Below are 25,828 nucleotides of genomic sequence, written 5' to 3'. Positions count from 1 at the left end.
CATATCCTAGTTAGAAAACAAAAGCCACATCCTAGCCTAGTGAACAGAACAAAATCCAGTTTTAAGTTTTATATCTCCAAGTTTCCAGTTATTACCTCATAAACTGAAAGCAGTCATAAGTTATCATCAACATAAAACCGACCATCACAACTGTCAATCAAAAAATTAAACATAAATTATTGTAGGTGTTATGAAAACTCTGTTGATTTCCTTCTTGATAATATTTGGATATGATATATATATATCATATCCAAAGAAACAGGTAAAAGTTGGAACTTTTTATGAAACACTTAAAGCCACCTAATCGAACAGATAAAACCTAGTGACACCTTTTTGTTCACGCTGTTTTCCTGCTCCCCACAGTGAGATATAGGGCAGCCGGGTTTTTAGCTTTTAGGAGTGAGCTTCAGGGTGAAAAAAATGCCATAAATGTTCCAAATATCGTGCAATATTGCCTCAAAAATGGCAGTTTAAATTATAGGATTATTTAATACAAATGCAATTGAATCTTTCCATATCATGGCAAGGCAAGTGCGGCAAGAGCATCAGGTCCTTTGTCCTGAGGATTGATATAGCTGGCAAGATGGGGGTCAAGAAGTTACATATTGACTGATGGGTAAATGTGGTGCCAGCTTCCCTGGGTTGATGTGACTACCCAAACCTAGGTACGTGTAGAGGTCTATAAGCCAGAATCCTTATCTTGCTCCAGCCTCTATTTGCTCATCTTGTTGTAAGACAGATATGTGATAGAGGCAGTTAATTAAAGTTGGGGCAGTTACCCAAAGTTATTTATATGCTCTTTCTGTAAGCATTAGAGATCCCCTCATAAAGGAGATAGTGACCAGAGGCAGGCAATTAACTACAATTGTTTCGTGGACTTCTTCTTTGGGCACTGTGGACCCCCTCTTCTTTCAGGCCTTGGGATAAATACAGTTTCAAGGCTTTCTTTCCCAGATAGTGGAAACGACACATAGAATTCCAAGGGCTTCCCTCCTCCCGTGCTAACATAGTGTTTATTGTGATGCTGGAACACCTGGCAATCTTATGGGATCAGGCTCAGGACTGCTGAGCTAGTGGGAGAGACATGTCTCCTTCCTCCTCCCTGCCTTGGTTTAGTATCTATCCTACCTAACAAAACCATGCTTTATTTTTAAAGTAAAGTTTTATTTATTTTTTCTTTCCTAATAGTCTTTCTTCCTAGAATGCTCTTCTGCTTTTTCTACAGTTGGGATAACTTTCCATTTTTCCAGCAAGAGCAGACAGTATCAATTCTTTTGTGAAACATTCCTCAATGGTGCCTAAGTAGATACCATATAATGAACATATTACATTACATGACTGTTTTATTTATATTTAATTACTTGTTTATTTTATTCAGGTATAATTGGCATATACTAGATTAGTTTCAGGCATACATGTGACTAGTATTAGTGTATCTATCTATGTAGAAAGTAATTTCCTTTAGCATGAGGGCCATGGTTTATTTTTAGTTTGCACCTAACACAGGGATTGTTATCAAGGAAATAATACACGGTCAGCTAGACATACAGAGCACACATGGTTATAGCTACAGGGACCTTGTACCTGCAACTATGCACAAACCAATATATTGTTATGTAAATAACTTGCATATTTCAAAGAAAAGAGTCATAAGGGAACTTTTGCTGTGAGGAAATGAAATGTACACCAGGAATGAAAATTCAGTTTCAGATTTCTGTGGGGAACAGAGAAATACTTTATTAAACTTTATAGTCACATAAAAAAAAACATTTTCCTACCAATTTTTAAACCTATATTCTCATACTTAGGCAAAAACACATAGGAAGTGAATTATTAAGCATTAATTTAATCATTCAAAATGACAAAAACTACAGCTAGATGAAACTTCTATGTATTTATTCCCCAAATTCAGAAAAAAGGTAAAAACTGAGAGAAAACTTTAATTTATTTTAAAGAAATATAACAAATTATATTAAGCTACAAAAATATCCCCAAGAATCACTGAAGTCTGTCTATGGTTACAAGCAGACATTCTGTTGTCCGTTTATACTCGGTGATAATTTACAGAATAGATATGATTTGCAGCTCAGATTTTTCAGGTGTGATCACATGTAAACATTACATATTATATAGGTGAAAACTAGAACTCTCCTTTTTGACATTTCCAATGAAATTTTTATTTCTCAGCTTTAAATATTTACAACAAATTCTGTACTTAGGTAATTTTTAAGGGGTTGTGTTTCAGATGTTAAAATGACTAGTATGTCTGGTACAGATTTATTGAGTAACTTGAAGAAAACATATATTAATCAGGCTTAACTATGGAAAAGAAAAGAAAATCTAGCAATCAGAAGCTACCCATAAGGAGAGAGACACAAAAATCTTGTGTTTATGAAGGCTTATTCATACCTGAGTACACTTCCACTGTACTTTCCCTGAGTGCATGAGAATATTTTCATAATATTCTTTTGGTTAATGAATACTTTAGAATAATAATGTAGTAACATTCATAAAATTCATGTAAATCATGTAATAACATAAATACAATCTAGATCTAGAAGGTAACCCAATAGGTGCATATTGGGTTGGAAAAAATGTCTGTTTAGTTCTGTAAAATAAAAGACACATTTTTCATTTCCACAAATAATCTTACTGATTTGGATATTTTGAGTAATTTTGGCAATTTCCTGCTATTGGCTTCTAGTGGGTAGAAGCCAGGAGGGGTGCTGCTTAACATCTTCCAATGCATAAGAGAGTCCCACAGCAAAGAATTATTTGACCAAAATGTTGATAGTACCAAGAAACTTCACAAACCACTTTTGACACCTTCGAACATACCAAATATGTTGCTTATTTTGTTCCATCTTCAATATTAAAATGGCTACAAACATTCACCAGTTTTGATAACTTTATTTTTAATGCACAGTGATATGACAAGTATCACAATACAATGTAACAAAATGGTTCTGAATGAAATTAAAGACAACTAAGCACTACAGGAGCCATCATACAGAAAAAAAACTAAAAGAACTTTTTGGCCAAACTGGTATAATTAAATAAAATATATTAATGCAGATAAATAATAATAGGTAACATTCACTATAAACTTAGCACATGTTTATCAATATTCTAAGTCTTTTCTCTTATTTATCCTCACAGTAAACTTTATGAGGAGAAACCATTATTATCCCTTTTCAACATGAATAAGTCCAGGCTTAGGCAGGCTAATTAAAGTGCCCAGGTTCACATGACTAGTAAGGGGTAGATCTAGAATTAGAATGACCAATTTTTAAGGCTTGTTTGCTTAGAACTCTTCATTGTGCTGCTTAGAAAAAGAAAAATAATAAATCTAGTCTATAAATCTGACAACCTGAGTTTTGTTCCAATTGTGTCACTGTCTCAATTGAATGGGACAAAACACATATTCCTGTATGGTCTCAACTTATTAGTAAAACAAAGGCTTTAGGCTAGTTGAGCTTCAAGACCTGTTGCAGCATTAAAATCTTTAATTGAGTCATAATTTGTTCTAAAATCTGAAGTCATTCAGATGATCATTATTAAGGAATTTGTAAGGTAGTTCTGAAAACAAGATTTAAGATTTATCAGTGAGCAAAAGATTTCTCTTATACCGTTTCCATGTAGGTAAAATTATCATTCCCTCTCCTGTGCCTCTATAGTAAAACAGTTTTATCATAATATGCTTTAATTTTTTCAATTGTTTTACATCCATTTCTATTGTATTCACTGAGAGGTTTGAAGGCAAAAATCATATCTTTTTATCTCTATGTTCCCAGTACTAAGAAATATATAGGATATAATATAGTCTCAAAGAATTATTGTTTTAAATTATGATTCTCAATCTACTTAAAATGGACTTGGGGCTCATCAGAGATGTTTCACCAAACCCTGACTGGTGTGATTCAACGGACTGAGCACCAGCCATCGACCTGAAAGGCTGCTGTTATGATTCCTGATCAAGACCCATGCCTGGGTTGCAGGCCCGGTCTCCAGCTGGCTGCAGGCCAGAGGCAACCCATTGATGTTCCTCTTATACATGGACGTGTCTCTCCCTCTCTTTCTCCCTCCCTTCCCATCTCTCTAAAAATAAATAAAATCTAAAATCAATGACTAAAAATAATTTAAAAGGTTATTTGATTATGAGACCTGAGAACCCACATCATTACTGTTATGTGGGTTCCTGTGGGCACAATGCATGTGCTGTTCAATTACACACATGATAAAGAAATTCCTTAGACCAGCCCTGGCTGACGTGACTCAGTGGACTGAAGAAAGGGTCGCCACAGGTTCCATTCCCAGTCAAAGCATATACCTCAGTTGCAGGCCAGGTCCCCAGGAGGGGGTGCTGGAGAGCCAAACACACATTAATGTTTCTGTCCCTCTCTCCCTTCCTTCCCTTCTCTAAGAATAAATAAATAAAATCTTAAAAAGAAAAGAAATTCCCTAGACCAGAGAGGGCTACAGCACAGGATCCAAAAGTATGTCTCCTGTAAAGTACTCTAGGGAAATAATTTGTTACTCAAAATTACATAATATAAAAGGGATATTACAATTGCCTCTTGAAGAATCACTATGTTTTATAGCATATGAAAGGCTCTGAAAATCTTACAATTGAAAAGATACTGCTTACTTTTTTAAGAAAGCACTTCTCAAATATATTAATCTTGTAACTCTCCTTGAAAAATGTGAACTAGCATGAATCAAAAAAGAATTTGTGGAGAACAAGGGATGATATAAATTATATCTGAATAAATATATCTATATAATTGAACAGGCAGGACTACATAAGTCAAAATGTAGGACTTTAACTAAATACTCCAACTAGAGCTGACTTCACACATTTTAATAGTGGAGAGGAATAGTGGAGGAGAAGTATATTTGTGCCAAATAACAGCGAGTTTGAATGGCAAGAAAAGTATCTCAGGCCTTGAACTCTTACTGATGTTATTTAGAGTGATGTAACCAGATGTTGGACTCCATGAAATATGCTCTTCCTCCTTTTTTAACTTTGGTTCAAAATGATGATAATAGCCAATTGAAAAATTTCAGAATACGAATACAAATTTAGAAATGCTATTATATGGCTGCCAAACAATTTGAAATGTATATTATACTTAATGATTTCAAAAACATTATTATGCACATACAATAATTTGAATTACTTTTTTGATATATTTTAATGAAGAAAACTTTTTTAAGTTCAAGGATGTTTCAATTGAAATTTCAAGCAAGTTTAGAGGAAACAACTAAATAGAAATATGAAGACTATCTCTAGTTAAAACAATTGTGTATGTTCATTTTAATATGACAGAAGTTGGTAAAACCCTAGTTTTAAGTTTTATTTGCTTATATTTAGTTCTTAAAAACATAAAATGGTTGTATAGAAGCACAATAAATTTGGTCATATCTAATTTGTGTCAGAGAAGCTGGAATAATCCTATTATATTTATTAGGAAAACAAAATTGCTATGTTAATATTCCCAAGATTCAGGGGTCAGAAAGGCATAGAGAAAAGTTCTAATTTATTTCAATGAGCTAAACAATCTTCTGAGTTTTACTTCTTTTTTACTCAGTTTCTTCCTTTTGTTTATCTGCCATTATCTCAGCAAGTTGCTTCTGCATAAATTTACTTGAACAGATTTGTGTCTTTCAAGAGTGTTTTACTGATATATATTGGCTTTTCAAAATAAAAATATACTAAAAATAATTCAAGATTCAACAAAATAGAACTCATTCATTCTAATAATTTGAGATTTTCAAAATATTTTCAGAATGACGTAGATATACAGAAACCTTAGGAATTAGAGTATTGCTTTATGCAAAGCTGAGTGCGGTACTTCCAGACTCTGGTCGGCTTTCAAGTTCTGCCTCTAAGAGCTGTCTTTGAATCTATGCTCACAAAATTCTGCCTTTTGTTTAGTTTTTATCAAATATGTAGTTTCCATTTTTATTCCATGCTTAATTAGAACTCAATGATATTTTGCTAGCAAAGGAACATTTTTATTATTTTTATAATCCATCATCACTTGCCTTTATGCATACACCCCAAAAATAATTGTTGATACAAAAATGCATATTCTTGCAATAATTATTTATTGTATTCCTGTACTTGATTACTATTCTTTCTAAAAACCTTTACCTTTGTAGTGTGTGGTTAAAACGTCTGAATAGAATTATCAGTTAGAATTTTTGAGAGGTATTTTAATTTAAACTAAATATTTCAGTTTCAAACAATATAGAATAATTGTATACATGTTATTTTAATTATACATCTTCAAATGTGAATAATTAATTGTTAAGTATTCTATACCTCCTAAAAAGAAAAGATGAGGTCTGAGAAAATTAATTGGCCTAATGGATTTTAATTTTACAGTTAGAATGGGAAAAATCCATTAAAGATCCTCTAACTCCAATTTTGAATAATATAAATAAGGAAATATTCAAAAAGATAAAGTGACTTTTCCTATTATGACAAAAATAAATGGTGTAATTAAATCGAGAGAAATTTGTAATTAATCTCTGTACAAATACACACATACATAATATACACACGTTATTTGTATATTATGGAATACACTGTCTATGTTTAACACAATTTGTTTTAGTGCCAATATTACTCCATTTTACTGTTTATTGACCACTGTCTATAAACAGTACTGTACTCTGAATTCCCAGTAATTTAAATCAGTGCTAATAGAACTCTCTGTGATGATGGAAGGGCTCTGTACCTGTGCTGTTGGATATGACAGCCAGCAGACACATGGTCATCAAGCACTTGAAATGTGGCTAGTGTGACTCAGGAACAGTGCACTTCACTTGATGTTACATGTCTTTAATTGATTTGAATTTAAAAAGTCACAAGTAGCTACTGGCTCACACTGAACAATTTCAGATTCAAGAAAATACAATGGATTTCTCTGTAATTCATTTAGAATTTTTTTATAAATGAAAAACCAAAAGAAAATCATATATCTATACAATTTTACTCTCCAACTTCACAGATGTGTTTAGAAGGTTTATGTCTGTTAATATTGATATGTGATTTTGTATACTAATGGACACATGTTTAAAATTATAAGGACATTTAAAAGCATGCTATATGATACTAAAAAAATTAGAAAAGTTTGCATTGAAGTGTATTTCTTTGAAGTTACTATTCAGACAAATACCAAAACTTCATTATGGAAGTAGCTGAGCAAAGAAGTGAAATTTTGTGTGAGGTTTTACTCCTGAAGTGTCTGAAAACAAAGTGGCTATTCATTTTCTTTCCTAGGTATTTGTATTGGATTGACTGCTGTGAATATCCTCACATTGGCCGTGTTGGGATGGATGGAACCAATCAGAGTGTTGTTGTAGAAACCAAGATTTCTAGACCTATGGCACTAACTATAGACTATGTAAACCATAGACTCTACTGGGCAGACGAAAATCACATTGAATTTAGCAACATGGATGGATCTCATAGACATAAAGGTTGGTCTAGTAGTACTAATAATTCAGTATTTTACCACTGAATAAAATACTTATTTAGAAAGAAAACATGTATATATTCATTATGTATACTTTCATCAAATGCATTTCTTAATTTAACATTAATTATTGTTCTCTATGATGATACTGGTAAATAAGGAATTAGATGTATTTATTTAGAAGTTCTATAATCATGCATACATATTATTTTGACACTCTTCAGATTTTCTCTGATTTTACTTTCCTAAATAGTTTTTATAATAAATGAACAATATTTTTATAAGTTAATATAAATGTATTCTAATTGAATTGAAACAAGAATATTAGCTTGTAAACATAAGGCTATTATTGCCATCTGGTAGGGTTGACTTTTCTTAAAACACTAAGTCAAAGTAGAGTTTTTTAAGGACAGTGAAACAATATTATTTAAAAGTTATCAATTATATTACATACATGATTGAATTTAGTGTTTTCTAATCAACAATGGCAATGAAAATTAATGTGGAAACAGCTTTAAAATTAGAGTAACATTTAGGAATGTTTATAATCTGAGTATGAATAAATATAAAAACTCTGAGCATAAAACAAATGAATGAAGCAATTGAATGTGAGGGAGGTAGCACTAGAATTAGAGATGGGGAGAAGTCATAGAGAAAAAATTGGTGAGCATGAAGGAACTAAGAAGAGCGATGGAGAATGATGTAATAGAGAAGAAGGGCATCGATGAAAAGGAAATGGATATAACAGGAACCATAAACAATTCAAATGAACATTCAAAATATTTTAGATGTAGGTGGCTTTTTAAGGATTAAGTTTTCCCTAAATAAAGAAATCAGTTTTTATTTATCTTTAATGACCTATTGTCATCTTTGCTATTAGGTGTTTTCATCTTCAAATATCTCATGAAGTACAAATTTCACAGAGAGACTCCAAAGAAAGCCTACACATTAGTGTGGTTTAGCTTGTCAGACTGTTTTCTTCTCTGCAGTGAGCTTAGAACAAAGCCCTTGGAGGAGGGACAAGGAAGGAGTGATGAGAAAGAGCGTGAGGCCCCGAAAATGTATGGAGTCCTGAGAAAGATGAGACCACTAAATAAATACATACATTTAAATGAATGAATGAATGAATCTTACTAAAGTTGCACCATTTCATAATTTTGCTCAAGTTCCTTTCAACAAATATATCCTTCTAACTAAAAATGCTCACAGCTTTAAGAGTTTTTTTTTTTTAAGGGTAAGAAGATTCAATTATGACAAGTATAGTTGAATAAGTCACTTCTTTAGCTGTTGGCATTCCAGTTATAAAGAAATTCATCAGGATGTAATCTGAGTGAAAAATGTGTTAAAGATCACATTAGGATTTTAATTACAGCAAAAAAATAATGTTGACAAGTCAAAATCATACTTCGTGCATTCAGCAGTTATATCTCCTCCAAAAAAATCAATAATGTAATATTTTGCAACATCCTTAGATGATTTTTTTTTATTACTGCAATCAGTATTTTACCCATGTAACCATGAACCTGTCTGTTTTTAGCATACACACACAATACCAAGTTGTTGTGAATATATTACTTTGTTCTCAATTTTACTGTATAGTAAAATATAAACAATTTCTGGCCACATATTACAGCATCAAATACTTGCTTATTTTATTCAAATCTTACTGTTTAAATAACAATACTGTAGTTAAAAATGTCTATTAAACACTATAGATTCCATCCTCTACTCATTATTTAAAAATTATGTCAGATATGTAGGTGACTGATGTTTTGAAAACCTAATACAAAATTAAATCCATATAAACGAAGAATTCCTTAATCATAGAACTGGTGGTAACTTTGGGTAGAGGGATATATATATATATATATATATAATCTCAGGAGGAAATAGTACTAAATCTATTAAAGACTGAAATATTTATCTGACAAGTGTGCAGGTATGATCTTAACATTTTAAAATTTGATTTTGAAAATACCTGGTGGCTTAAGGATGGGGTAGGGGAAGGAAAGCAAAAGAGCTGCTGCCTTCAGAAATATTTTCTCCTATAGGCTTTCTGAGGAAGCCTAATGAAAAATTCATTAAGTTTCTTACCAGGCATCTGCCAATATCTTAATGTAAGCCAATAATCACCTGGTAGTTACTAATGAGCTACTAATTGTAAGCAGTCTGAATTATGCCAATTCCACATCCACTGAAAAAAGAGCCATTTATTTGTCATGTCTGAAAAGAGAAATGGGACTTTTCTGCTCTTTGCATTTGCTCCACAAAGAACAGAGAATGTTCTTGTCTTCTAGGTGTGTATTTGAGGTGGAAAATGATACATACCAACAATAACTTGTTTATTAGTTTGGTCGCTGACTTCTTTTTCCTCTTAACTAAACTAGCATTATTGTTCTCATTTATTCTATATATTAAAACTGGAGCCAGAGCCCATCAACAGAGTGGGATAGATCAATCCTGACCAAGTAATTTGAAAATATGAAGGAGATATGAGAAATTTCAGAACTAAGGTCCTTTATCATAAGTTAAATTTTAATAAGGGAGAAAAATTAAACTGAGTTGCACTTTATCTTTTGAAAAGCTTTTCCCCCAAGTACATTCTGATTTAAACCATGCATTAATTGCATAAATGAAGCATCATTTTGTTTTTACATGTCCAGGCAAAGGTCATTTCAGGTTCTGAATTCTGTGCCCTAAATACTAAATCAGATGACTTTTGAGGTACATCTGACTTTCAATATGCTTGGTCATTTCCATCATCTTTTTTGTACCTCTTCTATTCTATATACTTTTCTACCAAGTCCAAACACTGCACTGCAAAAATTAAAATAATAATAATAAATTAGTCAATTTGCTAGTTTAGGAACATTAAGGTGCAATCTTAGTCAAATGAGTCTCTACTTAAAGCCTGTGCATATCATTCTACTGGTTTTTACCCCAATAATTTTGTAGTAGTATGAAATATAATAATAATAATTTAATACAATAGAATATTTTGCAAGCTACTGGATAACTGAATCAGTTTATTTTAAAACAAATTTTCATTGATTTTTAAAAAAATTTCTCTGATCTCTTTAGATCTACCCATTCATTCATTCACTTATTCATTCAACAAACATTTACTACTTGATTGATTGACTGATTGTGCTACAAGTTATGGTAGGGCCTAGAATTGCACAGATGAAGTATCTCTGTCTTTTAAGCACTTTCAGTTTAATGGGAAAAACTGAAATGCAGATAGAATATAAATCAGATTGGGGTTAGAGGTATATGCAAAATATTGTAAAAATGCAGGGAGAAATAGGGAAGTCTTTGCTAAAGTGAGGGGTTCTTTGAGAAGTTTAAAAGATGTACTACAGGCTCTTCATATGGAGAAATACAGGAAGGATTCTTCACACAGAGGGAATAGCATTTGCAGAGATGTAACTGAGTCTTGAAACAGCAGAGGGTTTACACAATTTGGCTATGCCTGGTAGTACTACAAGAGGGAAATAATGCACTAGATAAACGAGGGCAAATTGGGGACAGACTGTGACAGGGATTGTATGCTAAGTAATTTGGAATTTATCCTTTAGGTCATAGGGAGCCAGTGATGGTGTTTAGTTGATAGAGTGCTATTATTAGATTTGACAACAGCATGGAAAATGAAAAGACCCTGGAAGGGCAACCAATTTAGAGGCTGTTAAAATATTTTAGGAGAAAATACTTGAAGTGATTATAGCTGTGGAAATGGGGATAAAGTTTTATGTTCAATAGTTATTTAGCAGAATTAAGAGGAAAGATCTATAAGCTTTGAATGGCAGAATTATAGGTGGTTGGGTTGCAAATATTCAGTGAAAGATTTATAGTCCACTTAGGAAAAAAGACCTCTGTTTTGATGACTTATTAACTTCATGTACAATTGTAATTCTTTAAAGAATTAAAAGGTGGGAGGTGGGGATGGGTGGGACCGGGGAAGTGGTGGGGGGATAACAGAGACAACTGTACTTGAACACCATTAAAAAAGAACAAAAACAGAATTAAAAATATAAATACTGAATATAACTTAGGGATTCTTCTTAAAAAGCTCTGTTTTGATGAGAGGTACATTACTTTTGACAAAAGGTTCTGCATCAAAGAAATTCTGAGGACGTGTAAACACTTTCTATTGTATCTTTTCCTAAAAAGCACTTCAGAATAAATGATAGTTTACCTATAAGAAAGGTTACACATGAGTGAATCTCCCATTTTCTATTTTCTCTTGAGGTATAAAATATATTCAATGAAAGACAAAAATTTCATGTTCTTCAGATTGAAATGTTTAATTTTCAAGTTTATATGTCTTTATAAAAATTGAATTATTCTAAATAGTAATTATGTTTTTCTTGCATGTCTATGTATTTGGGATTGGTTTCTAACCACTCCCAAGACACAATCCTTCTGACAGAATTTGGCTTTTAACTTGGATAAGAAATAATAAACCTTCGCTGGAGTACAGATTCTTAAGTGAAAGCACATTTTCAGAATGGAGAAAACAAACCCTTAGGGTATTAAAGAAAGCACAGGGAACCTGAAGATGAGGGTGGGTTAGGATGAGATCTATTGCTAAACAGCTTTGAACCGTGAAAAGTGTATGTAACTTCCCTGGGCCTCCTCTATCAAAATCAGGATGTTGGAGAACAAGACATCGAAGGGGAATTCTAGAACTCAAATTCTGTGCTAGGTGGATTACACAACGCTTTCAGAAATTTGCCAAATCCAAAGGTTTTGACTTCAGGTTTATCTTCCATTTAAGCCTGAAAGAGGTTGGACATTTGTAATAGTCAAATGTTTGCTCACTTCTCCTTGATTAAAATCTCAAATTGCCAACACAATTCTCATTTCTCTGAGTGCTATTCCAAGAGCTAGTCACATCTTTTACTGTTGAACACCTGTGAACTGATCAAATCAACGAGAGGAGAAAACCTTTCTTGAGCATTACATTGTATTAGATGCTTTGTACATACTATTTCATTTTTTGGCTTTCAGTGAAATTTTTCTTAGTCTGCTACCGGGATCCAAGAACTGGAGCCATCCTGTTATAAAGTAATGCTTTTATTAGAAGCCTACTGTGTTCAAGAAATCTTGTTTGACGTAATACATGCTCTTATCATCATTCAATCAGGGAATACAATGCTATAAGTAGCATTAGAGCCATTTTGCTACAAGGAAATAAGTTTAAAGAGATTAAGTAATTTCTTCAAGGTCAAATAGCTGGTAATCAGGAGAATCAGAATTTGAACAATGAAGATCTAACTGGTCCCAAAGCCTGTTTTCTTTCCATTATTGACACCTCCTTGCTTTAGAAGAGATGATAAAGGTTGCTACCTACTTGTTATAATTTCTAATATCAATAGTTACAGTATAAATGCACAGTCATACACATAGAGGTATGTCCATACCTGAATTTCTTCAGGTTAGTTTAAATAGTAGACCATAGATAAATTGCAAAATATAAAGAAACTAATAAAAATGTAAGTCACTGTAACATAATTAGTATAAAAAAGCATTTGTCTTATTAAATACAAATATTTTCGTTTGAGGGAGTGAAGAGAGCAACAATGATCCTTAAAAACAGACACCCTGCTTCAGTGGGACCGATTGCTGTTACCGTTCCCTGTTCCAAATTACCTACATCTCCTGCCCATCCCAAACTTTTGAATCTTATGTAGAGACCCATGTCACAGAATTTCTGAAATCTGGCCATATTAAAGGTTTTTTGTCATTGATCTTATACATTTCAAGAAACATTGCCTTCTCTAAATGGAATGTCTATAATATAGGTTACAGGTAACTCTTGAGATAAATTTTAGCAATAACTTTACATATCTACCTTAACTTAGAGATTCCATTTCCCTTTTAATGAAAGAAAATTAAATATCAGAAAATTCTATTGAGGCCACAATTTCAATCTGTTTGATGGTATCAAAGTAAATAAATTCGGATGTAGTTTCCTCACTTCCTGTTAGTTGTGCCATTGAACTTGAGATATATTTTAGATGTAGTTATTTTTTTCAAAAAATACTGAAAATATTATGTGAATAGTAATGACAAAACAGTGAACTAAATCTTTGACCTTGGGCTTTAAAATTGATTCATCCTAGTATTTTTTTCCAGAATATTCCATATCACTGAATGATTTAACCTTGTGTTAAATCAACTAGTCATGTGCATATTTTATCTTGCATACTCAAAAAATATATACTTACATAACTGCTAATTTCTTTGAAGAGCAATGGTTGCATATGCTTCTAAAGTATTTAGCACTGAACTGTCTTTTATTTTGTGGACAAACTGTCTAAAATTCCATGCAATTATGTTGACTATAATTGCTCTGGGAAATTATAGTCAGTTGCTCTTTATCGGTTTCAATACCCCTCCCCTTGAAGATCCTCATGCTGAAGGGGCAGAAGTGTAGTACAACTCTCAGGTTTGGTTTTGCTGGGAAACCAGTGTGTTGTGACGGGGCAGTTCTGATTGGATTTAAAAACCCAAATGATAATCCAGGCAGTTATTGTCTAAATCAAATTGGAAAAGGAATCCAGATGTCAGCATGCTCCTGGTGAAAGAACACAAAATATATTTAAAGGGTTTTATTCCGAATGGGGAAGAAAACACTTCAAAAGACAAAGGGAATGTTTTGTGCTCATGTAATCTGAAACTCATGGTTTTTGCATTTGGGTGTTTAGAAAATTTAAATATCTATAGAAGTCCACTAGAAAAAGTGTAGGGAAACAAATGAATGTCATCCTGTCATTTTACAATATCCAAGTGTTTATTTCTTGGTTAGATATTGAATTTAATACTTTTCAAAAAAATTCCTATCATTCATAGTCCATTACAAACAGTAGACTTCACAGACTATTTTTGTGCTAATGATGATGATGTGCTGCTGTTTACAATACAATAAAAGTTAATGGAAGGAAGAAAAAATACAATTCAGTTTCTATAGAAATGTTCCTGAACCAGTAAAATAAATTGAAATTAGCTGTTGTTCCTAAACATTCTTAGAATTTCAGTGTCAATGTCTTCTAGTTTTGTCCATTGAATATGACATGCTACTATAAATTGTGTACATGTTTAAATATAGTAGTATTTTGAAATTTTCATATATGTCCCATACACTATTTTTAAATAGCGAAATTGTAAATGTTTTCCTAGTATGAGTTTCAGTCACTTTCAACAACATAATCTGTCCCAAACATGACACACTGGGGCATTGGTAGACTTGGCTTTGGTCCAGGTTACTCTCTAATTTGGGCTTTAATGCACTGTAGTTCAATATTTCTTCCATAGCTTAGAACTTTTAATCAATTGGTGATTTTCTAACATATCTTAAAGGGATAGGTTGAGGTCGGAACTGGGGTAAGGAAGGACTATTGTTCTTTTCTCACTTATCCTTACTATTCCTAGTACTGACCTACAATACATTTGAAAATACTTATAATACAGTACACTCACTTCTGTTTTTATTCTACAGTCATATTTAGAATTGTAAAAATGTGGGAAACCAGACACTAAATTCATGTAAATGTCTCTACTTGGTATCTTCCCCAAATGAAAAGTGCTTTTCAAAGGCTTCAGGTTTCATTAAAACTGTCTAACAAATATTTTCCTAATGCCTATGTGTGTGGAATATCACACCTCACATTAATTATTGATGGTCAGCTCTGAAAACACATTTTCAAATGTCTATGAAGGGTTATATCACCAGCAGAAAAACCTAGAAAGTTTTTCAACAAAATATCTTCAATGAGTACATGAAGCAATGTTGCTTTGTTTACTTCAGAGACTGGAGAGCTGCATCACCATTGAGACAAGATATTTATAGGCAGAGTCTAATTTTCAAAATAAAGTTACTATAATTTGCATTATCTGCTTTATACATTCTCACATTCACTAACAGGAATATTCTCTGTATTTAAAAAATTAATCGTAATCCAAGGCTATACTTTTGATTTTAAAGAGAGAGGAAGAGAGATAGAGAGAAACAACAACGTGAGACAGAAACATCAATAGGTTGCCTCCTGCAGGCGCCCTGACCAAAGGGATTCAAACCAGCAACCTAGGTATGTGCCCTCACTGGGGATCGAACCTGCAAACTTTCTGTGTACAGGACAATGCTCCAATTAACAGAGCCACCCAGCCAGGGCAGGAATATTCTTTTTAAATGTTAAATATTAAAATGGCCATACCTGAATTTTATTATGAATAATTCAAAAATATGTAAGTAAGGGGGGAAGGGATTGAATTATTAAACTAAATATTCCTAATCTATACCCAAAGTACTTATTATTTGATACAACAGGTGGACAAAGGAGGCAAGAAATACTAGAAAAAATGGACGAAGAATGCCTTTGGCTTCTTAATAATGGCTTTGATTTAAAGAAGAATCCTAAATAATTTATATATTTTGCCTTGAAATATTACACTTATTTTAAAAGTTACTTTTTACACATTTAAGTGTTCCAATATGAATTACTACAGTAAGAAGGGACACGTGATTAGCGCTTGGACATTTGATCAGGGTGAGTATTCAAAAGGCAGCCTCATTTAATAGATGCCCAGGAAGGATCAGCTCTCATCTGCTATGCGTTACACATATGCTGAATGGAATAATTTTACTGTTTCTCCCATTCAAAGTCTCTCTGGTAGATAATTTTTTTGAAAGATTATGAAATTTTTTACTGGAAAATATGTGTTGAACAATTTATAATAATATTTGGAAATGTTGGCTATCTTTAGTGTTCCTGCCTTTTCTTAATGCTTTTATTCATTTTGAAAAATGGACCTTGGGTCCAGTGGTCTGGTTACCATTTAAGTGGAGTTTTATGAAAGAGTGGGCAGGAAAAATGTTCTTGGAGGCATATGTTTAGATGGAACATTTTGCATCCCTTTGTAGATGGTTCAGAGGAAGTAATTATTTTAGTAAAAATATTCTACAAATAATAACGCTGAAGGGGATGCATAATTACTGACAAAGAAAACAATCTATTGGCCCTAAGTTTACAAAAAAAGCACACTCTTTTTTTGATGGTGTATACATAACTAAAGCAGTCTCTGGAAATTGGTACACTGTGGCCATTTTCCCACCTACCCTCCCTTTTCTGTTACTCTCCCAGGTACAGAAACCATTTTCACCTGCCCACTGGCCACTGTCAGGAACACTGGCCTCTGCATGTTAGACCACTTCCTTCTATCATCCAATTGCATATCCGTTTACCAGCCTACACTCTTTCTACAGTCTTTGTTTAACCTCACACCACTTTTTCAATGCTATTTGGTTTTACTTGTTTCATTACTTCCTTCTGTTTTCCATGTGCTACTCAATTCTATTCTAGCTTCTCCACATATCTTGTACATTACCCTTCGAGGAAGATACTAGGGGAAATTGTTAATATCGGGGTGTCTCAGAAGGGCATTCATGAGCATCCTGAACCTGTTTTCTGAAGATACATGTTTTAGTCAGTCTATATAGTTTGCACTATATTTTCCAGGGAATGGACTTCATTGATTGCTATTGACCAGAGAAGAAGTATGTGAGATGAAACAAAAATATTGGAAATCCTAACTGGAGGGAGTTCTAGCTGTCTTACCTTTGCCTCTTTTCCGTGACCATGTGCTAGAAGGCTGCTTTCGTTGGACTGTATCACCAGGTTCTTTCACCTTCTGGCCTCAAGTTGCACTTAATTCATGGGAAGCATTAGCAGGAGATTAGATAGTAGACAAAGAAGTAGTCATAATATTTATTCACCCACTTTTCCTCCATGCCCAACCACTGTGGATTAGCAGCCGCTGAGTTCCCCCAACAAAGGGTCTCTGCTCTTTGTGCACGGCTCTTTTTCCCTTAACTGCAGCTTTTGCCAGCTTCTAACAGACGTAGGGAAAAACAAACAAACAAATTAAAAAAAAAAACAATCCATCCCCAGTCACTTAGCCAGGCCCAAAGGTCTGTAAATAATTGAGAGAAAAATAATATGATCAACCACTTTTGTACCTAAAACTGCCCTTTTTTCATTAAATTATTTTTAACTACCATTTAAAGTGTTCTCTGTTTAATACAGGGCCCTTGACTGATAGAAAAGAGATAGAAGGAGATTAAAGGGCAATGAAAAGTTAAAATAATTTTGCAATATCTCAGGTGTGAGGAAATATGTGCCTTTACTTGGGGTAATGATACCGATAATAGAGAAAATGAGAGAGCCTTGAAGCATATTTTAAAAAAGATGATAGGATTTAATGTTTGATTTGATGTTCTTGTTAACTTTATCTTAAAGATCTAGGAGATTAAGTTTCCAATCCTAGTAGGTAACACAGTGAGAACAACATTGACCTTCAGGATAATTGGGTCATGCAAGTATTTCTTTCCAAACAGTACCTAAGTTCCTTATAATTAAAAAATATCAATACTTACATTACTCTGTAATTATTGAATTTGGTGGTTGCATTCTATGAACTTTGTTTTGCTTTTGAGAATATTGCTGAAGTCACAATAGTTAATTTTGAATAATGAATTACAGGATTATTTCATATATTATAATACTTAAAATATCATTAGATCATTCAAATAAATCTTGGAGGAGAAATAAAATATTAGAGCATCAGTAGTATAATTTCTGTTTAAGTAGTAAGCATAGGGCAAAACCATGTCGAATGTGTCATTAACCTGAAGTTATATCATACCAATAACAGCAACTATGAGATATTTGACACAATGATAGATGAGTACTGGACTCTTGGTACATTTTGGTCTTAAGAATTTAAACTATATTGGTCTGAAATATAAAAGTAAAAAGGTTTATTCAAGAATATACTTGCTTAGCATGATAAATGTTATCCAAAAAAAAAAAAGAGTATTTTAATAGAGTACTTATAGCTGTGAAGCCACAGTTAAACTGAAGGCATATTCTGAATTTCTACCTTTTCTATTTATCATAATTAATTGGAACCTTAACTGAATAACATCCAACTTAACTAAAAAGGAAAAACTCCACAAAGGAGTTTTTCTCTGATTTATATTTTGCCAAATATATTGAGTCTATTTTTATGCTAGATATAGCGCTACAGCATAAAAATCAGGAGCCTAGTGCTGGAGTGAAATGCTGGAAACAGTACAAGAAATAAAACTGTTAAACAGAATAGAAGCCTAACTATAGAAAGCAGCTTTCAAACAGGCTTTAACTATATAATAACTACCTGTTAACTGCAGCCCACATAATAGTCTCTTTCTTGGTTTTTTTTGTGTCTACTGAATACCTGTAAATGAGAGGTTACTTAATTTTTTTTTACATTTATCTTTTAAGCAAAAACTCTTATGTATGATAAGTGGTCATATTATTTTTCTCTTAAAAAGGATAGCCATAATCATTTTGGGAAAACATTGACTATTTTTTCATAAAATCATTAGTTTAGTATCAAGTTGGTTAAATGTTCTTCTCATGCCATTTCATTTCATATTTATATTTTGTCAGTTCTAATTGTCAAATTACATTGCAAAATATCTTTCTTGTTACTCTTTTATTTACATGTATGTATAAGTGGTCTGTCCAGAAAATGTGCAGTCATTTTAATATAATGAGAATGGTTTGTACAACATTGATGTAACCTGGCAGCCAAGGAGAGTGGACTGTAACGCACATGTGTGAACAATGACAACTTCACTGTATCAGTCAGTGGGGGCCGTGGATGCTGTTGAGTGAGCACGTGTACTGTCTGGCTGTAACATTCAAAATGACTGAGCTAGTAGAACAAAGAATCTGCATCAAATTTTGTGTTAAGCTTTTGTGTTAACATTCCTCTGTGGAAACTATTCAGATGATTCAGAAGGCCGCAGCTATGGGCAACTGGTGATTAGCAGCTTCATCACAGCAATGCACCTGCTCATGTATCACATCTTGTGCAAGTTTTTTAGCAAAACATCAAATCATCCAGGTGACTCAGCCCCCCTAAAGCCCAGGTTTAGCACCCTGTGGCTTGTGGCTTTTCCACAAACTAAAATCACCTCTGAAAGCAAAGAGATTTCATGCCATTAATGACATTCAGGAAAATACTGATGGTCAGCTGATGGTAATTGGGAGAACTGTGTGAGGTCCCAAGGTACCTGCCTTAAAGGGGACAGAGTTGTCATTGTCCTATGTACAATGTTTCTTGTATCTTGTGTCTTTTTCAATAAATGTCTCTATTTCTCATATTACAAGGCTGGCTACCTTCTGGATGGACCTTGTACATAAAATGTATATGTATGTATAATATATGTATATATTATATATATATATACACACACATATTGTTACAGATATCTTACAGATACACAGATACTTAATACAGACATACATATGTACACATATATCTATAAGGTAGAAATATGTAAATAAGTAAAGAGACAACAAAAAGTAAATGATTTTTCTCATTCTAAATCATGAAAATTTCTGGTACCAAACTATATAATGCTTTGGCTCAGAAAATCTCAGTTACTCTCTCCATGAGTTGGATTCTTCATATGTTGATGAAAAACAAACATAAATTCATTTACTTATAGTCATCATTTAGCAGTTGAGGTATAGTAATTTTCTCACAGCAGCTTTAGCAGATAGTCAAATTACTCTGTGAAGAGATCTAGGTTCTAAAGAGGAAATGGAAACATATGATCAAGTTATGAGCTGAACCTCTAAAAAGGTAATATGTTAAGATTTTGTTAGTTTTTGTTTTGTTTTGTTTGCTTGATTTTCATTGGCATTACTTGTGATACTACGAAAGTTGGCACATTCTCTTACAGTGTAGTTTGTGGAGCCAGTATAATGTTAGGTACATAACACTAGATTTCTTCTCGTTAACTTAAATTGGTGTTTTTTTTTTATTTTGTTTTATTACTTTTCTGTAAGAAATACTCTGGTGGTTGTGTTTGTTGCTGTTTGGGAAATACGCATGTTTGCCAAGTGAGCAGGCCTGGAGTGGGCTTGTGAAGCTGCTACTGGTAGTCTGATGTTTATTGCCAAAATCAACCTAGGATTTAAATAAAACAGATGGTCACCTTGGCAAAGGGACTGGTTTTCTTCACTTTCACTTGACTTTACTGCATGCTCTATACATTCACTTATGTGTTATCTTTCTTCTGAAATAAGAATTTAATTTTCAAATTCCATACATAAATATTGATTATCTGATAACAGAGGGTTTCTGGTGGGTGATCAGTAGAAGCTTAGAGGTAGCAAACTGTTTAGTAATTAAATTGTCCTATGTCTAAAAATAATACACAGTGTAATGACAATCAAGTATTTAAATAAAATAATTTTTACATGGAGCTAATAATGAAATGAGTCCCATTACTTTATATACTTGCATTAGTTTGCTAAGGGTACCATAACAAAGTACCACAACCTGGGTGACTTAAACACGGAACTACATTTTCTCACAGTTCTGCAGGCTAGAGTCCAAGAAGAAGGTATTGGCAGGTCTGGTTTCTCCCGAGGCCTCTCCCTGGCGTGCAGATGGCTGTCTTCCTGCCGTGTCCTTACATGGGCTTCTCTCTGTATGCACACACCCTTGTCATCTCCCTCTCATGAAGACACCAGTCACATTGGATGAGGACCCCACTCTGCAATCTCACTTAACCTAGTTATTTCTTTACAGGTCCTGTCTCCAAATACAGTCATGTTGAGAGATAGGGTTTCCACATGTGCATTTTGTGGGGACACAATTCAGTCTACACCCACACTTTACCCAACTAGGCTGGCTCTCTTAAAGGCAGTGCTGGTAGGTAAAGTAGCAAAGAACTCAGCCAGAGAATCTGATTTAGATTCAAATACCAGTATCTTAATTTGCTATTTTCCCTTCTATCTTTGGCAAGTTACTTAAGTTTTTACACATCTTAGCTTTCTCATCTGCAAAGTGAAGTCTACTGTTGCACAATAGAGTTGTCATATTAAATGAAACAAGGTGTATAAAGCAGATATCCGACTGCAGGGTTTCTCAACCTCAATATTATACACCTGATAAGTTTTTGTCATGGGACCAGAATTGTCTCTCCCAGCTAGTGAGAACCACTGGCCTGCTTCCTGGCACCCAAGTGCTTAATAAATGCCAGCTATAATTATTACTGAATAGTTAAAAGACTATGCTACTCTTGAGATGTTAATAAGTAAATAATAAGTAATAAGTTAATAAGTAAATTCTCACAATAGTCACTTTTTCTAAAGAAGTCAATTGAATCTCTGATGGACTGAGAATTTTTTAAGTAATGATTAACATTTTAGATCCATATTTAATGATGTAATTACTTCCTTTATATTTAAGAAAATCTGAAGTGAGTGTTTGAGACTTTCAATGTTTTTTGGACATGTTTATTTTATTTTGAAAATTTCCAAACATATACATAAGTTGAATGATGGTTATAATGATCACCCATCACCAAGATTCACTCAACTGTTTACATTGTGTCACATTTGTTTTGTCTTCCTGAACGAATTGATACAGCCAAAGGAGGAATGTGGGAGTAGTCTATATAAATAGCTCAGACATGATTTGTTCTGGCAATGTTCTCTTCATCTTTCTGTCCAACTCCACTTACCGCATTTATTTTTATTTATTTATTTTTTGCATATCTTATTGTATTTTTTCCAGAGCCTTTATACACTCCTTCCCCCACCTCTGTCACCACATTGTTTTCCATGTTCATGAGTCCTTTCCTTTTTTGCTCCCTCCCTCCACTCCTGAGTCTCCCCCCACCACCAACTGAGCTGTCATCTTGCTCTCCATCTATAAGTCTGTCTCTGTTTTGCTTGTTAGTTCAGCTATGATTTTAGTGATGGGCTCCATGTGTATAGGAGAGAACACAGGTAATTTTGTCTAAATGTTTGTATTATGTGTGCACAACTGGATATTTTTTTACATATTTTAAATATATTTTATTGATTATGCTTTACAGTTATCCCATTTTTTTCTCCCCATTATCTCCCTTCACCCTGTACACCCCTCCCTCCAGCATCCCTCTCTTAGTTCATGTCCATGGGTTGTACACATAAGTTATATATTTGGCTTCTCCATTTCCTATACTATTCTTAACCTCCCCCTGTCTATTTTGTGCCTACCATTTATGCTTCTTATTCCCTGTACCTTTTTCCCTCATTCTCCCCCTCCCCACTGACAACCCTCCATGTGATCTCCATTGCTGTGATTCTGTTCCTGTTCTAGTTGTTTGCTTAGTTTGCTTTTGTTTTTTAGGTTTAGTTGTTGATAGTTGTGAGTTTATCATCATTTAACAGTTCATATTTTTGATCTTTTTTTTCTTAGATAAGTCCCTTTAACGTTTCCTATAATAAGGGTTATAGTGATGATAAACTCCTTTAACTTGACCATATCTGGGAAGCACTTTATCTGCCCTTCCATTCTAAATGAAAGCTTTGCTGGATAGAGTAATCTTGGATGTAGGTCCTTGCCTTTCATGACTTTGAATACTTCTTTCCACTGTCAGTTTGTTCTGGTGGGAAAATGGAGACAACTGTACTTGAACAATAATTTTAAAAAAAAAAAGAAAATTGAAAAAGTGAATGATAAAATGCCACCACCACTACTACTACTACTACTACTACTACTACTGCTAATAATAATAATAATAATAATAATAATAATAATAATAATAAAAGAATACTTCTTTCTAGTCCCTTCTTGCCTATAAGATTTCTTTTGAGAAATCAGCTAATAATCTTATGGGAACTCATTTGTAGGTAACTGTCTCCTTTTCTCTTGATGCTTTTAAGATTCTCTCCTTATCTTTTATCTTGGGTAATGTAATTATGATGTGCTTTGGTTGTTTCTTCTTAGATCCATCATCTTTGGGCCTCTCTATGAATAGTATCTGTTCTGAAATAGATTTCTGGCTGGACACTACACATTGATAAGAGTCAATGGCTTAAATTATCACATATTTGTAGGAGTCTCATTTTATTTGTCATTTCTTTCTTCCCTGAATGATAGGGAATTCTTTAATTATATTAGCCCATTAGAATAAAAATAACAAATGACCAGATTTAAAATTTCTACTTCTAGCTAACAATAAGAATTAATACAAGATTAAAAAAATAAGGCTGTAAAACATCCTAAGTCTGAATTTTATTAAAATAAATTTTGATAAATTTTCAGTTGCTGCTGAATGAGGAATATGTCAAATATCCCCAGTCATTAAAATATAATTTATTTAAAAAGTACATATTACTTGATTTACAGTATCATTTTTCATAACTAAATATTTTCTCAGAGTTTCTAAACTTAGACCTAAAAAGTCAATACAGATAAATATATTGGAATGTTAGTGCAAATTGGGAAATTTCTTTTTTTTTACTTATTTACTTTTTAAACGTTTGAAAAAATACTCTATTATGGTTTAAAATTATTAACCCCCAAACAACCAAATCCCATGAAATAAAAATGCATATCTGTAGTGCTCATTCTACTGTTTACATTTAAACCCAGCCCTACATGGAAGGCATAATTATAAAACAATTTGAATCTGCAACTAAATAGTTTTATGGCTGTTAAATCCACATAATACATTGTTATCCATCCTACTTTTTTTCTCCATCTCTATCCCATCTCATTTTGCAAGTAAAAATACTCATAAAATCTCAGTGACTACAATGGTTTATGGTAGTCTTACAGTCACTATCTCCAAGTAGATAGAAATGCCATCCTTGATATATAATTTAATCAATTTAAAAGTGGGAGAACAGTACAATGACCTGCAGGTTTAAGGATTTAGGTTAAGAACAACTGTATCAGATACAGTTTTTTAATGTTGGGTGTTATTTGTTTCTGGTGAAGCCGCCATCATCTGCGAGCAGGATAGCACTCGTTTTCTTCCCGGTGGTTGAACGGAGTTAAATCTGAGCCAGCACACTACTGTGCCAGATCCTGCACTCTCTTACCTGGTAATAAAGAACCCTGCCAGCCTGACGGGTTGTCACAGCAATTATTCACATGAAGTTCTGTAACGGGTGTATCTGTCAGCCCATGTAGTATTGAATATTTTAACTGGCAGTCTTCCAAGACTGAACATTAATCTTACCATCTCCTATTACAGTCCCTAATCAAGATATTCCAGGGGTGATTGCACTAACATTGTTTGAAGACTACATCTACTGGACTGATGGGAAAACCAAGTCACTCAGCCGTGCCCATAAAACCTCGGGAGCAGACAGACTCTCACTGATTAACTCATGGCATGCCATCACAGATATCCAGGTGTATCATTCTTATAGACAACCTGATGGTAATTATTCTTTCCATGGTTTCCATGTATGCATCAACATCTTTTAGTAACATTCCATTTTTGTTTCCTCCAAGCTTAAGTGTACATCTATTTTTGAGAAACTTTATAGATTTTATTATTTAGTGTAATTGTATAAAATGAATTCAGTTGATAGAGAGCCCTGTCATTAAGGGATATAATTGAAAGCTCAATAATAGTACAAACAGTTTTTGATTTGTTGAGTCATATTAAGAAGAAATGACAATAATACATGTAGTTGGAGAAGTAGAGATTGCATTCTTAAAATAATTTATTTACAAAATAATTATAGGATCCTTTGTTTCTGGAGTGCTGGGTAAAAGGAATTATATTTAAGTAGCTCTAGGATTATAAAAAGGAGAAATATATTGTTTTTTTAAAGCATGTGAAAATTTTATCCATTGTGATGAAATAAAGTAATTGATTATGTTGCTTAGAACAAAAATTTGGCCTAGAAAACAAAGCCACTACAATAGTAGTTGTCGATCATTGTTTTGTTGTTTTATTTTACATTAATAGTTTTGAACATATGTGTGTCCATCTAAAATGCTTCTAGTCTCTGTTTTTGTTTTCTGATGGATGATTATTTTTTCTACTAAAACACTTGTTTTTGTGGAAATGCACACTTTACATTGTTTAGTAGTAAAATGAATGCCATTGGACATGAGTGGAATTTTTAATAAAATAAAATTATATTTATAGCCATTATATTCTTGATTATAAAGTTCTATTTAATTTTAAATTATGAAGTTTAAATATCTTGTTTCAAATATATTATATTATTGGTTTTGATTATTTTGTTTTCTTGTTGTTGTTCTCTCGTTTGTAGTCTCCAAACATCTCTGTATGATAAACAATGGAGGTTGCAGTCATCTCTGCCTTTTAGCCCCTGGAAGGAGTCATACTTGCGCATGTCCCACCAACTTCTATCTTGCAGCTGATAACAGGACTTGCTTATCCAACTGCACAGCCAGTCAGGTGAGTGGAAGTCTTCACGTCATTTCACGGAATGCTGTTACAAAGGCTTCACCTGAATTTT

At 33.2% G+C, this 25,828-nt stretch overlaps 1 protein-coding gene across 1 annotated transcript in view; it reads left to right on the top strand.

Annotated features, from left to right (window-relative positions):
- The window catches only part of LRP1B (LDL receptor related protein 1B), a 1,720,016-nt gene that overhangs the window by 1,499,944 nt on the left and 194,244 nt on the right, over positions 1-25,828 (top strand). The window contains exons 62-64 of the mRNA XM_053919407.2: positions 7,292-7,491; positions 24,583-24,771; positions 25,619-25,767. Of these exons, the coding sequence (XP_053775382.1) occupies positions 7,292-7,491; positions 24,583-24,771; positions 25,619-25,767 (538 nt within the window). The remainder of the gene's footprint in view (positions 1-7,291; positions 7,492-24,582; positions 24,772-25,618; positions 25,768-25,828) is intronic.

Source organism: Desmodus rotundus, chromosome 2 (assembly GCF_022682495.2).
Source record: "Desmodus rotundus isolate HL8 chromosome 2, HLdesRot8A.1, whole genome shotgun sequence".
In the NCBI taxonomy this organism is placed as follows: domain Eukaryota; kingdom Metazoa; phylum Chordata; class Mammalia; order Chiroptera; family Phyllostomidae; genus Desmodus; species Desmodus rotundus.
This window is presented reverse-complemented; position numbering and strand designations above follow the sequence as displayed.